Source organism: Diadema antillarum, unplaced genomic scaffold, assembly GCF_040938485.1.
Source record: "Diadema antillarum isolate AM-2024a unplaced genomic scaffold, OU_Dant_1.0 seq00001628_RagTag, whole genome shotgun sequence".
Lineage (NCBI taxonomy): Eukaryota > Metazoa > Echinodermata > Echinoidea > Diadematoida > Diadematidae > Diadema > Diadema antillarum.
This window is the reverse complement of record NW_027272337.1, coordinates 320,547-337,233: the sequence shown is the minus strand read 5'-3', so window position 1 is coordinate 337,233 and position 16,687 is coordinate 320,547. Positions and strand designations below refer to the sequence as shown.

The 16,687-nt window shown below is 38.4% G+C and overlaps 1 protein-coding gene across 1 annotated transcript in view; it reads right to left on the bottom strand.

Annotated features, from left to right (window-relative positions):
* The window catches only part of LOC139711230 (uncharacterized), a 57,558-nt gene extending 41,492 nt beyond the window's left edge, over nucleotides 1-16,066 (bottom strand). Inside the window, exons 1-2 of the mRNA XM_071623148.1 lie at nucleotides 16,027-16,066; nucleotides 10,009-10,139 (exon numbers count right to left, since the gene is read on the bottom strand). Coding sequence (XP_071479249.1) covers nucleotides 10,009-10,139; nucleotides 16,027-16,066 — 171 coding nt within the window. The remainder of the gene's footprint in view (nucleotides 1-10,008; nucleotides 10,140-16,026) is intronic.
* Between the last annotated feature and the right edge of the window lie 621 nt (nucleotides 16,067-16,687).

Sequence of the window (16,687 nt, the reverse complement as noted above, 5' to 3'; positions counted from 1 at the left end):
TTACCCCCTAGGACAACTACCACCCGGTCATCTACCCTCCTAGGGCAACTACCCCCAAGGGCAATTACCCCTAGGACATCTACCCCCCGGATAACTACCCCCTGGGTAACTACCCCCTGGATGACTACCCCCCGGATAACTACCCCCCAGATAACTACCACCCGGATAACTACCCCCTGGATAACTACCCCCCGGATAACTACCCCCTGGATAACTACCCCCCGGAGAACTACCCCCTGGGTAACTACCCCCCGGAGAACTACCCCCTGGGTAACTACCCCCCGGAGATCTACCCCCCAGATAACTACCCCCGGATAACTACCCCCCGGATAACTACCCCCCGGATAACTACCCCCCGGATAACTACCCCCAGGATAATTACCACCCGGATAATTACTCCCCGGATAACTACCCCCAGGATAACTACCACCCGGATTACTACCCCCCCCCCTTTAACCATACCCCGAACCCCCCCCCCCCCCGCCCCCTCCTGATACTTACCTACTGGACAACCCTCCCTCCCCGCCCCCCGAAAGTTACCACCCGTCGTATATTTTCCATAAGTTCATAACACCATATCAGAAGATGCACCTTTCTCTTACACTGTCATCACTCTTTTGGCTTGTCATTTATTTTCTACCGTTATAACACATGATAGACGATAAACATAAGAAAAGGAGAGTTGATTTCACTGCAATTCATATTCCCTTAACATTAGCGAGGGACTCTTCGATATAAAGCCATAATTTTTGATAGGATCCGGGCACGGTTTTATGAAAGTTATCAGTCCTGACAAGCTGTCAGTTCCACACAATTACCAATCGTTGTAGGTCGATCAAAGCAGGTCCATGGTAACAAGTCAGTGACTCGAGCTTATCAATCAAGCAGAACCCATGGTTTTATTGAAATTATTAGAGACTAACAAGATATCATAACTGGCAACTTTTATCAAAAGGTGCCCTAATCTGTCCTGAGAGTAAGATTACAGCTTGTTTTACATACAAGTAGAATTGTGCTAGTTTTCAAATTAAATGTTCTCGACACTTTAAGAGGAAATCCAGTTTAAATATAAGTTAGTCTCATTAGAAAGAGTAAAATATTACGAGTTTAACGGTATTTCTTTTTTTTTTTTTTTACAAAACACCCCTATTTGTTAACGAAGTCTTTTGTCCTGCACCCTCTTTTTGAATAGATCTAGGGAGAGTTGTAGTTGACAGAATCCTTTTTACATTATAGGGCTGCTCTGTTTTATCCCGGCCATTTCAAGAGTATTTTTTTTTCAAAAAATTGAATCCTTCTTGGAATAACATGCTCTTTAATATTTCGTAAGGGGTTTCTAATTATCTCACCCAAAAGATGTTTAAAACCTGAAGTTAGGTCTCGACCAAAACCAGACGATATGAAAAAATGTTGTTTTTTTTTTTCCAATTCAAATAGCAAACGTGTTCGAAAATAACAATGAGAGACGTAATTTTCTGGGGGAGAGTTATTGTAAGAGGGGTGATTGTTTGGAGCCTAATTTTAATAAGGAGTAATTGTCAAGGGAGGTAATGCTCTGCAGTGATCATACCAAGGAGGTGACAATCTCTTCCCACATCCTTGATATACTAATTGTTGATATGCCCAATAATGCAGTAGGGCAATTCTGAAATGAGCGTTAACGGTATAACAGTAAAATAGTTACAAAATTGATGAAACAATGCAAAGAAAGCAAATTAAGACAGAGACGAAGTACACAAATAAAGATACAGTGCACTCCCGTTACAACGAACACGGTTATAACGAAATTTCGTTATAACGAAGCAAAACTTCTGGTCCCAAAATTATCGCCATTAAAGTCTATGGTACAAAATTCGCTTATAACGAAGACGGTTATAACAAAATTTTCGTTATCACGAAGTCTTTTCTGAGCGCCACTGACAAAGAAAAACAAAAGAAATGCGCTCCGTTATAACGAAATGCGGATCGCATTCGAAAATGCGTAGCGGAACAAGCATTATTAAAGCTTCTCTGCATGAGCGAACGCATCATTGAATGTTCACTCCGTGTATCACGCAAAGTTTCCGAGGGGAACTTGCGTTGTTGTAATAAAATAATTTGAATTCAGATAAGGTTTGTTTCATTGTTCCGAAGTCCTTTAATACAAAACACACAGATTCTGATACAACTAAATGTCCGTTAGTTCGGAAATGAAAGAGGGTTTGTTATTAAGCACATTTTGGCGTTATTCCAAAGGTTCGTTAATTCGATAATAAAATATGGTCCTTATTCTTATTGTTATACGGTTCGTTAGTCCGAAAATGATAGGAATTCAAAACGTTCGTTAATCGGAACATTACAAAAAGTATCGTTAATCCATGGTAGAAAAAGGAGAGTACACTAACAAAACTTAAGAATTGCAATCTTTATAATCGTCTTAAGATAAATAAATCTTCGAAATAACTAACCTTTCTCATTTTTTTTTTCATTAACAAAATTTCTTCGGAATAACGAACCTTATTTCATTTTCGGATGAAAAAGCCTTCGGAACAACGGACTTTCTGACTATAGTGAACCTTTTTCTTTTTTTGATTTATAAACATTCAGAATGACGAACCTCATTTCATTTTCAGATCAACGAACCTTCGGAAAATGAACAATATATTATTTTGATCTAAATTATGAACTTTCGGAATAATGATTCTGCGGAAATGCGAACCTTCACATAAACAAACCATCGGAATCCCGGGAATGGCGAAACTTCGGAATAAGGAGTCTTCGGAGTAACGTACTTTAGTAAGAAAATAACCTTTGGAAAAGCGAACTGTAACCAAATCCTACACCGTCATTTTCTACACATGTGTGACAACACAAACAAGTTTATGCTCTTTTTAAAATGTAATATTTAAACGAAATTAAAAAGGTATTCTCCCATTTCACATAGCTTTCCAGCGTATGATGAGGATTCAACAAACAGAATTTTGTTATGCGTGGTTTCCTTCTTTTCGTTATACATTGCATATTATATTTGTTCGGTTACAACGAAATTTCGTTAAAACGAAAAAAAAAAACTGCCGGTCCTGAGCATTTCGTTTTAACGGGAGTGCACTGCACATGAACACACACGAGATAAATCCCTTGTAATGAGAGAAAGAGGAAAGGTGAGTTATGAATGACAGGAATAGACTACCTTCACGGTGGACAGAGAAAAGCGAGAGGGAAGAGGAAGATGATGGGTCAAAACCAGGGCACGTGAAGCACGAGATATAAGCTCCTCAAAATAAAGAAGTGTTACATGGAGTTGTGGTAAACGATAGACAATTGTGGTTAAAAAAATATTGCAAAAAGCTTTAACTCATTCTGAAGAGTAACATTTCTTCAAAATGTCTTTAGTTCAATGGTAAAGGCATTCAAACTTAAAACTTCTTTTATACTATACTATCAAGAGAAATCCGAAATTTCGGAACAGTAAAAGAAAATACAGATTTAGCGAAAATAGTTTGGTTAAAGGCATTGACATTTACTGGATTACCGGGTAGGATATGAAGGGACAGCTTCGTTTTTTTTATGAACATAGAGTCAAAATACAGAGGGAGAAATTAAGCTTTTACATAAATTGTCCTAAGTGCAAACGATACAAATCGTAAATCTTTAAGATGTTGTTTTCATAAAATGATGTCCTGGGGGTAATTTTCGTCTTGATAGTTATAGGGGAGGGGGAGTTGTAGGCTTGCTTATCCGGGGTAATCATCCATGGGAAGTTATCGGAGGGTGTAGTTATCGGGTGGAAGTTATCTGCGGTCTAGTTATCGGAGGAGGGGGTAATTAACCTGGGGATAATTATCCTAGTGGTAATTATGGGGGGGGGGGGTAGTTATCCGGAGGGTAATTATCCGGGGGGGGGGGGGATTATCCGGGGGGTAATTATCCGGGGGGTAATTATCCGAGGGGTAATTATCCGGGGGGTAGTTATCCGGGGGGTAGTTATCCTGGGGGTAGTTACCCAGGGGGTAGTTCTCCGGGGGGTAGTTGCCCAGGGGGTAGTTCTCCGGGGGGTAGTTATCCAGGGGGTAGTTCTCCGGGGGGTAGTTACCCAGGGGGTAGTTTTCCGGGGGGTAGTTATCCAGGGGGTAGTTATCCGAGGGGGTAGTTATCCAGGGGTAGTTATCCGAGGGGTAGTTATCCAGGGGGTAGTTTTCCTAAGGGGGAATTGCCCTGGGGGGTGATTGCCCTAGGAGGGTAGTTGTCCGGGGGGTAGTTGTCCTAGGGGGTAATTACCCTGGAGGGTAATTGCCCTTGGAGGGTAGTTGTCCGGGGGGTAATTGCCCTAGGGGGGAATTGTCCTGGGGGGTAATTATCCGGGTGGTAGTTATCCGGAGGGTGGTTTTCCAGGGGGTACTGTTCCTAGAACCTTAATTAAGAGTTATGGGTTTTCTAAAGTTCTTGCACAGCAATTGCTGGATGAGAAGACTACTACACATCCTGACGTCATATATGGAAAATAATAGAGGGAAAATATAAAGGAAATTCCGCAAAATGTCGTTTTGTATGAAAAATACCCTTTCCCTCGTCTTGATACAGACACTTCTGAAGGGTGTATTAACATTCCCTTTGTTTTTGAAAGCAGTCTAATCACCAATCATTAGGCTGGAAAAGGAGAAAAATGTTGAGCATTCTTTATATTTCTTTATATCGTTTGCCATACGTGACGTCATGATCTGTAGCTGCAGTGTTTTCAAAAAATTTAAGAATTCATAACTTTTGAAAGGATTGTCCGATTTTTCTCAAACATTTACTGATGTCTTCAGCCAATTTTGTTGCATAATTCAATTGAAATATATGTTTTCGGTTTCACGCCCCTATGATAGTACATACGCTTTATGTTTTTATTGCTACTCCCATGTGAAAATTGAGTATATGAATATAAGAACGACCTAAGTCCAATTGTTGGCCAAATTCAGTTTGACATGGGAAATTGTAGCTTATGCATGGACTCATCTTGTGTATAAATGATAAATCCTAATTACCCCCGGAAGTGCCTGAAATAAATGAGTTAAATCTTATATGAATGTAAGAATGAAGGACTTGGGTCATTCTTACATTCATATTATAGCGCCCTCTCTCGTCCTTCTCTCATCTCTATAGCAGAATATCATGTATATGAATCAAAGAACGACCCAAGTCCATATGAATCAAAGAACGACCCAAGTCCATCACACAAAATGGCCTCTCCACAATTAATCTTAATGTTAATTGTCATAATAATATATGTTCTAATTTGTATATACAATGTTGCCTTCCCATCACAGTTAAATAGAATATTATTGGACAAACAAAAAAGATATGAAGTTTTTTTTAGTTTACTCGAAATGGTCTTCCATGGACTTGGGTCGTTCTTATATTCATATACTCAATTGTAAATCTATCAAATGGTTTCAGTCGTGCAAATGGAGAAACACAACAAACTGAAACTGAAAATGATCATATCCAACGCACTTTGCCTAAAAAAGAGTGAAAAAAATTAATACAAATACTAATGATAATTGATAAATAAAAAAAAAAATATTGAAATTGCAAGGCAATAAAAAAGGCAAATAAAGGAGTTAAAGGTAGCAGGCTACTGTTAAAAAAAAAAGAAAAATGATGACAATTTCTCACATCCGAACAAGGTGTGACAGGAAAGAAGTCAACTGCCCACTACAATAATATGTCGCGTTGCACTGCCACAGCCACGATTGCTCCAATCGTCAGGGTGAGGAAGCTCAAGGAAAGGGCGCCCCCTCCATTGCACAGATCTCCCCTACAGCAGTACACACAAGCGGTCACATTCCAGTCGGTTTCACAGTAGTCACTGCAAGGGAAAATATCCTCCCAACAAGAACGTAAAGTGATCCTCATTATGCCATCCACGACAGTGGTTGTCTTCTGCAGCAATATGGGTCGAAGGAAATGGAAAGAAATCTTTAGTAATTCATGCAAGATTTAAAACATCTCCTTCCATCTTATGTTGATTGAATGAACAACGCGTGTATTTATGCCTACCAGCTGCATCGTATGTCACAACTCCCTCCATTATTTTTCTTTCTTCTCTGACTTCCTTTGTTGGGCCATCTCCCTCATTAATTTGTTTCTCATCTTAGGCCTTTATTTTGCAAAACATTGTATGTGATGTTTCTATCGTCAGCATGTATTTTTATATATTTATTATTATTTTTTTTTTTGGGGGGGGGTTGTTTGTTTGGGGGGAACCTTGTTTAACAGGCTGTGCTTTTTCAAGGTATCACACAACATTCCTTGTATACATCAACTTGGTACAATTTTTGTAATCATAAACAATAAAAACATAAAAATGTTTAATTTAGGGACCTGAATTTTTACTTTGTTGTAACAAGAGTGTCGTTCGATCTTAACCATATTCGTTATTACGGGAGTGCACTGTAGTAGTGACTGTAATAATGATACCAGATTACTCCATTTCATGATCTCCTTGGCCCGAATTCCCTAAGGTGGTACAATTGAAACTATGGTTTAAATGAAATGGTGATTTCGTCTACGAAATGACTGATTTCGCAACGAAATAGGCCATGCGACACATGGCGCTCCATACAAACTGTCCATGGTTTGAACCACGGTTACAATATTGTACCATCTTCGTGAATTCGGGCCTCTATGTTTCATCATAATGGCCCACTCAAAACTCATATCTCATTCCATCCCCCCCCCCCCCCGCCATCTTGCAATAGGGAGCTTAAGCCCCCGTTCCACTATCACGATTTGGACCCCGATCTGTCCCGATCTAGCAGATCGGGAGAGAGCGGCAAAAGCGTACGGGGATCGGAAGCATCGTAGCAGCAGCGTGTGGAGGTCGGGGTTGGAGCGGGCAGTTTTTCAGATCGGGAAGAAATTTTGAACCGGTTCAAAATTTCTTCCCGATCTCCCCGATCAAAATTGACATATTTTTAATCGTACGACAAGCGGGGAGAGCGTAGTGACAGCGTAAACGCAGCGGGGAGAGCGTAATGACGGCGTAAACGCAGCGGGATGAGCGTAACAAGGTCTTTCTGAGCGTAGTAACATCGGCACAAGAACGGGAAGTAATTTTAGCTGTAATTTTCGAAGAAGAAGAAGAGATGAAGAAAAAGAAGAGAAGAAAGCAGCGAAGCAGCTACCCAAAAGACGAATAAAGAGAGACTGCACGTGATGCTGAAAGAGGAGGAAGAGGACATAGCAGAATTTTGAAGAATATGAAATCATCTACAACTGGAGGAAGACGGACTATGAAAGCAAGTACATCAAGAAAAATCCTTTGAAAAATCAGCACGTCTTTGTTTATACAATGGATTGCTGCAAAAGAACCGTGAGTTGAGGAGGCTCTTCAAGTTCAAGTTCAAGTTGATTTATTTCACTTCCAACAAACAAATAATAAAAAATACAAAGAAACGCTCATATACACAGACGTCATGAAATCAATACCACAATGGGATGAACAGAATAACATTGTTAAAGAGATACAGGCTAATTATCAACAGAGATACAAATAACAGTTACGTCACTTTGGTAAATGCATACAAAATATTGCTGGAAATGGAGGGGACTGCTAAAAAGCAGAGCTTGTAGTATTAGAATGCAGTCCCCTCATAGAGAAAAATATATAATTGCAAAAAAACAACAACAACAAATTTCCCTAAGCGGTAGCAAAAAAAAAAAAAGACAGACAGAGTAATACACACATACATGCACACATACGGACGCACATTAACAAACACATGGCGGCTCTCTTGTAAGGTAAAAATTGATGAGAGGATAGAAAGATATAGTAGTGAAGAAGGTAGTAAGTCCGAGGTGGACTAGGGGGGGGGGGGGAGGAGGGGAGAGGAGAGGGAAATGGTGGGTCATAACCAGGGCACTGGAGGCACAGAAGCACGGGCTCGCTGATGAAGAAAGAGTAGTGAGAATAACGAAGCAACAACAACTTTGAAAATCAAAAGTAAAAAAAGAAGAATGAATCTTCGAGGTCCACAGTATATTTCTTCGGTTCTGCATGCTAATAAGTTGACTGACTGCAGACCGACAGTCGAATCGGGGTACATCGGGGCACATCGGGCACTTTTCAGCTCTCTGAACGGGGTAACAGCGTGATAAGATCGTATAGATCGTTCAGAGCGTAGATACAGCGTGCATCGATCGGATAACATCGGCAACATCGCACTGACAGCGTAGCTACATCGTTCTAAAGCGTACCGGCAGCGGCAGAGATCGTAATGTCTCATTCCCGATCATCGTAGTAAGAGCGTAGCAAGCACTTGGTAGTCGTAACTGCAGCGTACTTAGAGCGTTCTAACATCGTACTGTGTCCAGATCGGCTCAGGTTTTACCCGATCCTTCCCGACCTGAGAAAATTGTCAAATCGTAGCGAGAACGGCATAGTGGAACGGGGGCTTTAAGCCCCTGTTCCACTATGCCGTTCTCGCTACGATTTGACAATTTTCTCAGATCGGGAAGGATCGGGTAAAATCTGAGCCGATCTGGACACAGTACGATGTTAGAACGCTCTAAGTACGCTGCAGTTACGACTAACACGTGTTTGCTACGCTCTTACTACGATGATCGGGAATGAGGCATTACGATCTCTGCCGCTGCAGCTACGCTTTAGAACGATGTAGCTACGCTGTCAGTGCGATGTTGCCGATGTTATCCGATCTATGCACGCTGTATCTACGCTCTGAACGATCTATACGATCTTATTACGCTGTCATCCCGTTCAGAGAGCTGAAAAGTGCCCGATGTGCCCCGATGTACCCCGATTGGACTGCCGATCTGCAGTCCGTCAACTTATTAGCATGCAGAACAGAAGAAATATACTGCGTACCTCGAAGAGTCTCCTCAACTCCCGGTTCTTTTGCAGCAATACATTGTTATAAACAAAGACGTGCTGATTTTTCCAAGGCTTTTTCTTGATAGAAGAAGAGGAAGAAGAGATGAAGAAAAAGAAGAGAAGAAAGCAGCGAAGCAGCTACCCAAAAGGCGAAGAAAGAAAGACTGCACGTGATGCCTAAAGAGGAGGAAGAGGACATAGCAGAATTTTGAAGAATATGAAATCATCTACAACTGGACGAAGACGGACTATAAAAGCAAGGACGTCAAGAAAAAGCCTTGGAAAAATCAGCACGTCTTTGTTTATACAATGCATTGCTGCAAAAGAACCGTGAGTTGAGGAGCCTCTTCGAGGTCCACAGTATATTTCTTCGGTTCTGCATGCTAATAAGTTGACTGACTGCAGACCGACAGTCGAATCGAGGTACATCGGGGCACATCGGGCACTTTTCAGCTCTCTGAACGGGGTAACAGCGTGATAAGATCGTATATATCGTTCAGAGCGTAGATACAGCGTGCATCGATCGGATAACATCGGCAACATCGCACTGACAGCGTAGCTACATCGTTCTAAAGCGTACCGGCAGCGGCAGAGATCGTAATGTCGCATTCCTGATCATCGTAGTAAGAGCGAAGCAAGCACTTGGTAGTCGTAACTGCAGCGTACCTAGAGCATTGTAAAATCGTGCTGTGTCCAGATCGGCTCAGGTTTTACCAGATCCTTCCCGACCTGAGAAAATTGTCAAATCGTAGCGAGAACGGCATAGTGGAACGGGGGCTTTAGATTTTGACACGCGGACGTTCAGAGGAAAAAAAACAACAACACATGTTCTGAGCATGCGCAGAAGCGCGCGTCAAGTCGATCTATTTTTAGCTTGCGTCACCAGGGTTTTTCACTGGTGTACTGGGCTATTTTTACGTCCATACAGTTTGCAACGTAGAGAACTACTTCATGCAACGACCATATGGGGGCGCCATTTGATTTCTTATACGTTGCGTCCCAGCGTAATCTAAAGCAACTTTTCAACACGACTCAGGGGAGAGGAAAACGTCCAGTGCAAGCGTCGTCTCAAACGTCCGCGCGTCAAGATCTAAAGCTCCCTAAAGTCTCTCGCGAACTTCTAACTGTATGTCAGAATCCCCAATTTACTTTACCAGACACTCGTCGGAGCAGTTGTCTTTCCTAATGCCCGTGGAGTTGAATGGGTCAGCACATCCCGGATCGCCTTCCCCATCGGTCAGGGCACAGTTGTAACACTGGTACCCTACTACCGACTTCACGTGCACTATACGTTGTATGAGGAGCAAAAGACAATTTGTCAAGTTACATACACGGTTGTATGCCTTGGAATACTTTGACTCTGTTGACAAAAAAAAGGAAAAAAAAAACAAAAACAATACTGCTAGATGTCTAAGATGTGGCATAATGTTTAAATAAATGAAAAAAAAAACCCACACGAAACAATGAACTACAGATGTGGTCAAAATTAAACTGTCCTCGTCGGATTAAAAATATTGCTCGATTTTATCAAACATGGCAAAATGCAATTATTATGATAGCATATGCGGCTGGATAATCCTATACGATAAACGCCTCGTCATGGTAGAGGTATGTTGCCGAGCATACACCAAGAATGACGAAGATTTTCTAATTACCTCACTCACACACACACACAATACCCATCATAACTAAACCCCAATAAATGGCCTGAAAAAAAGGCTGCAAGACCAAAATCTAGACAAAGAAAGCACAAAACAGGTAAAATCACACATCGAGAAGTATTGTAAGAGCCTGTAGAATTTCTTTAGGTGATAAAGATAATTCCACCTATTCAAAGTGAACTGCACTAATAAAGAGTGTGATAAAATAATGTACTTCACCCTCTCCATAATCTTATATCATTCTCCATTATCATCTATACTCTTTCTTCTTCTCTCTTCCTGTCACCATTTCTTCATCTTTTTATCTCTTTCTTCATGTCATCTTCTTTTGTTTGTTCTCCTATTTTTGCCATCATTTTTTTTTTCTCAGTAGAGAATGGGGTATGACAGGTTCGGTCGCAGCCGCCGAGGAAATGACTTTCGTTGTGTATTTTTCTCTCAACACCGGTTCTTAAATTATTTTGGTGTGTGAAAACCGAAATTTGTATATATAGGTATTGTGAGTCGTTGATTTTGGTGCGTGAAAACCGAAAATTGTATTAAAAAGGTATTGCTAAACATTGATTTTATTTTAGGTGTCTGATTGGTATATAGTACTAACATCAAGGTTATCTATTTGTAAGTACAGCAAGATGAATGCAATATCGATGAATGTGTTGTATGGTTCTGTAGTTTTTATTTTGTTTGTTGTATTTTGAGGGGGAATATTTGTTCCAAGATGACGAGATAGTTTTAAAAGGATATGGTTTTTGCTATATTTATTTACAAGGAAATGAATCAGTACTAGACTGATATAAGTGTAAATGATAATTGGAGATTTTTAATGTGATGTAAAGGCAGGAAAGCGGGGGCAACGGCAGAGTCTGTATGTACTGTCTTGTTTTTTGTTTTTGTTTTGTTTGTCTCCGTTGTTGCTAATGCTTGTGCGTGTATGTTGTTGACATCACACACTTTTTGAAAGGTGGTGTATGGATGAGAATTATCAATTCTGTGGAATTGCTAGATGTGTGTAGTAGCATAAGTAGCAGTAGTTTTATTAGTAGTTGTAGAAGTAGAAGTAGTAGTAAGACTGTGTTTTTGGTACAGCCTTTCAGGCAGAGAGGCACATTTTGTACTATGTATGTTGTTTGTTGGAAAAAGCTCACTGGGTATTTTAGAATTCTTTTGTAAATATGAATAAGATTGATATCATTTCGATGAATTGTCGTGGTTTGGGCAATCGGAAAAAAAGGAACGAGGTTTTTAATTTTTCGAAAGCTAATAAATTTCATATATGTTGTTTACAGGATACTCATTTCAATGCCTTAGAAGAACAAAATTTAAGAAGAGAGTGGGGCAGTGATTGTTTTTTTTTTTTTTTAGTTTTGGCACATCAAATTTAAGGGGCGTAGCGATATTATTTCGTGAAGAAATCACTATAGATATAAAAGGATATGAAACAGATGATAAAGGTAATTGGTTGATTTTAGATATGAAGTTATGTGAAAATTCATTCTCTTTGGTTAATATTTATGGGCCAAATACAGACTCCCCGGGGTTTTATGAAAGTATTCATAAACTTATACTTAAAAGAGAAAATTCGTTAGTTGTACTTTGTGGAGATTGGAATTTGGTACAAAATTTTGATTTGGACACATATAATCATGTACGGTTAAATAACCCTAGAGCAAAGAAAAAAGTGGATGGAATGAAATGCGATTTGGAGTTGGTAGACCCGTGGAGAATACAACATTCTACAGAGAAACAGTTTTCATGGCGTCAAAATAATCCTTTGAAATTAGCTACATTAGATTTTTATTTGATATCTAAGAAAGCATTAACATTGGTTGATTAGGTAGATATAATGTCAGGTTTTAGGACGGACCATTCTTTGATTACATTAAGTTTGAATTTAGGATATTGTAGGGGGCCGAGATATTGGAAATTTAATAATACATTATTGAAGGATGTTGTGTATATTGAAAAGATAAAAGAATTGATTACAGGAACAGTCAAATTTTATGCGATAAATGATATTTCTTATGATTGTAGAGATTGTCAATTTGTTATTAATGATCAATTATTTTTTGATACATTATTAATGTTGATAAGAGGTGAAACAATAAGTTATATGAGTTATAAGAAAAAATGGAAAAGAATAAGGAAAAGCAATTAGAAAAAAGATATAATTGAGTTTGAAGGATTGTTATTAATACAACATGAAGAAGAATTTATTTTTGAGGAATTAAAAGAAAGAGAGAATGTTTGGATGAAATTAGACAGGAAAGAGCGAATAGTATATGTTCTAGATCGAAAATTAAATGGATGGAATTTGGTGAAAAGCCTTCATATTTTTTGAATTTGGAAAAGGGTAATGTTATAGATAAGCAAATGTTACAATTCGTGGATGAAAATGAAAAGATATCAAATCAGCAACAGGAAATATTAGAGGAAGTAGTTTATTATAAAAGAAGCAAAATGTTGAAGATATGGATTAACAAGAAATTTTAGAAGGTCAAGATATTCCATGGTTAAACGAAACACTTAGATTGTCTTTAGAAGGCCCTTTGCAAATAGAAGAATGGGATCAAATGTTGAAAAATATGAAAAATAATAAGTCATCTGGAATGGATGGATTTACTGTAGAATTTTTTAGAGTATTTTGGGAAGATTTGAGGTTTTTAGTGTTGAGATCCTTGAATTATGCATATACAGAGGAAAACATGTCTTTTTCTAAAAAATTGGGTGTTTTAATTTTGCTTCCCAAAAGAAGATAAAGATAGGTATTATTTGAAAAATTGGCGACCGATTTCTTTGTTGAATGTAGTTTATAAATTAGCATCGGGATGTATTGCGAATCGAATTAAGAAGGTTTTGTCTTTTTTGATAAGTGAAAATCAGAAAGGGTTTTTGTCAGGTAGATTTATTGGAGAGAATATTCGCAGTTTATATGATTTGATTTTATATACAAATGTTAAAGATATTCCAGCAATATTACTATTGACTGATTTTGAAAAGGCTTTCGATTCAATCTGTCATGAGTTTATAACAAAAGTGATGTCATTTTTCAATTTCGGTCCCTCAATAATTTCTTGGATAAATATTTTATATGCTGATGCTTTATCGTCTGCTCAGATTAATGTTTTTTTATAGAGACATTTAAGATAGAAAGAGGTTGCAGGCAAGGCGACCCTCTTTCTCCATATATATTTTTGTTGTGCAGTGAAATATTAAATTTGATGATTTCTGGACCTAATTCATTTGAAGGGATAAAAAAAGATAATGTGTTTCATAGAATAGTTCAATATGCGGATGATACACTGTTGACATTAAATGGTGCAGAGGATTTATTTATAGCAATGAATATTGTTGATAGATTTGCAAATATATCTGGTTTAAAAATCAATGAAAATAAAACAAAAGTAATATGGATAGGGAAATGTAGGAATAAAGAAGATAGAATGTTGCCTGAAAGGAATCTTCATTGGGTGTATAAAGGAGGTTTTAAGTATCTGGGTATACATTTTTTTTGTTGATTTAGAGAGAACTGTTCAGTATAATTATTATGAAAAAATGGAAGTGATTAGGAAACAAATGAACTCTTGGCGTAAACGCTCTTTAACAGTGCTTAGGAGACAAATTTATAGTTATTAAGTCACTGTTGTTATCAAAATTGAGTTATTTGTTTTTGTCTTTGCCAAGTCCTTAAGGTAATTTTTTGAATGAGATAAATGATATGTTTTATAGTTTTATATGGGAAAGGAAGCCGGATAAAATGAACAGAATTCAAATGTCTCAGACATATGCACAAGGTGGAGTGAAAATGATAAATATTTACACACAGGTTACAGCATTGAAAATATCATGGATTAGGCGATTGTTATTTACAACGGATAAATGGTCAGAAAAACTATTGAGTATATTTTTACCCCAGACCCATCAATTAGATATGAGTCTCGGAAATGATTTTTTCTTTGAACAAGCCTCACATATGTGTAATCCCTTTTGGAAAGAAGTATTCACAGCTTACGGCGATTTAATTTCGGTTTATTGTAATAATTTTCAGTGTCAACCTTTGTGGAAAAATAATAAGATTACTATAGGGAATGTGTCGGTTTTCAAACGAAAGTGGTATCAAAAAGGAATTCGTTTTGTTAATGATTTGTTAGACGAAGAAGGAAATGAATTATCATTTACTGCCTTTAAGAGGAAATATGATGTTGACGTTTATTTTTTAGATTATTTTGGAATATGTCATGCGGTTGAAAAAGCTGGTTGTGAAGGAAGTATGAATAATATGGAAAAGTGTTGTCAACCAATTATACCTGATATTTTACAATTGGATATAAGACATCGTAAATGATGTTCACATATTTATGCTGTTTTGTTAAAGAATAGAAATGATGTATAATCAATGACAAGGATTTTTAAAATGGCGACAACTGATACAACTTGAAGAAAAGAAATGGCAATCTCTTCCGTTGGCCCCGTTTAAGAGCACGGAAGATGTTAATTTACGATGGTTTCAATCTAAAATAGTTAATAGAATTTTATATACAAATAAGATGTTGAATAGAATTGGATTGGTTGAAAGAAATGAATGTTCATTTTGTAATGTGTATGTTGAGACTTTAATACATTTTTTTTGAGTGAGTGCCAATATGTAGATAGATTGTGGGTTGAAGTAAGAGAATGGATTAATGTTAACACGGGGTTAGAAATAACATTTACGACGGAAAATAAATTATTTGGTTTTGGGGGGTATTAACACTTCGGCATTGAATTGAAGGGGTGGTGCAATATAGTGCTATTAAACCCACACAGTGGTCATTTTGAGATAATCACTTTTGAATGTTCGGAAAGTCCATACATTGCACATTAACAAAACATGAACGCATGCATTTTTTACCATTTTATTGGTTGAATTCAAATATGATATTTTCACTGAGGTTAGAGTGAAGAATAAGGATTATGAAAATGCATGTAACTCAATTTTGACGAAAGTGTGGGTTAGCACTATATTGCACCGACCCCTCCAATTGTATTACCATGCTTGTGAGATATGAATTTTATGTTTGTAAAATAAGAAAAATAATGCCTCGTTTTGATTTATGTAAATATAGTATAAGGAAATATTATGATAAAGAGAAATCTATCGCAAGAAATAATCGTAAGTTGCAAGTGTTTCAGAATAAAATGGTGTCTCTTTAGACACCTTTTTTCTTGATGGATATTGTATTGAATTCGAAAAAAGTATGATGTTATTTGAAATATGTTGTAATACGTGTACAGATGAAAAAGAATAATAAATATCCCAGTGAGGGGGTTGCCATCACTTATCACAGAAGACAGCACGATCAACTTCTCGATCTTTTGCCAGTCTGACCGCGCCTGTTCAGTATACATGGGGGGGGGGGCTTTTAAAATCTAGATTGATCCACCTCTGACATGTAAAAAACAAATAAATAAACAAACAAACAAACAAACAAACAAACAAACAAACAAACAGAAAGAGAACTAGCCAAAGCTCACCTAGGTACACAATGGCTGCCATCACAAAATAGTACCTCATGTCTGCCCCTTTCTCCTTCGAGACCAAAGGCAATACCAATGCTGGGGAAAGATCGAAACCGTCACAGTGTTACGTCATGACGGAAAGACACACTCATGCAGTAACAAATTTACAATGCTGCAACATAGCCGCGGTCACGCTGGTAATTATGATAATAATAAGGTTGTATTTACCTATGGTAGCCTCTTCAGTGTTACCGCTGTTCTACCAGAGGGCCCTGCCATTATTATTACCCTAGCATTGCCAGGTACCCATTTATACACCTGGGTCGAGAGGGACATCGTGGGTAAAAGCATCTTGTCCAAGGACGTAAGCACAGAACGGGACTCGAACTCGGGTCCTCCGTTCGGGAGTCGGGAGTCTTATCCACTGTGCCACAGCGCCCCCACGATCGAGATCTTAAACTTCATGATCTTTTGCCAGTATGATCGCGGCTATAATGAGAGATTTGGTGCACGCACTATCTAAGCCCTAACTCGGTGTCCCATCATCTCTCTTACCCCCCCCCCCCCCCCTCTCCTAACAAGGACCCATGCGCGAGTGCAGGAACATGTAAAAGAATGTTACCAATCATAGAATAGATGCGCTCATGTGTTCTTCTCTTGCAAACCATGCAATCAA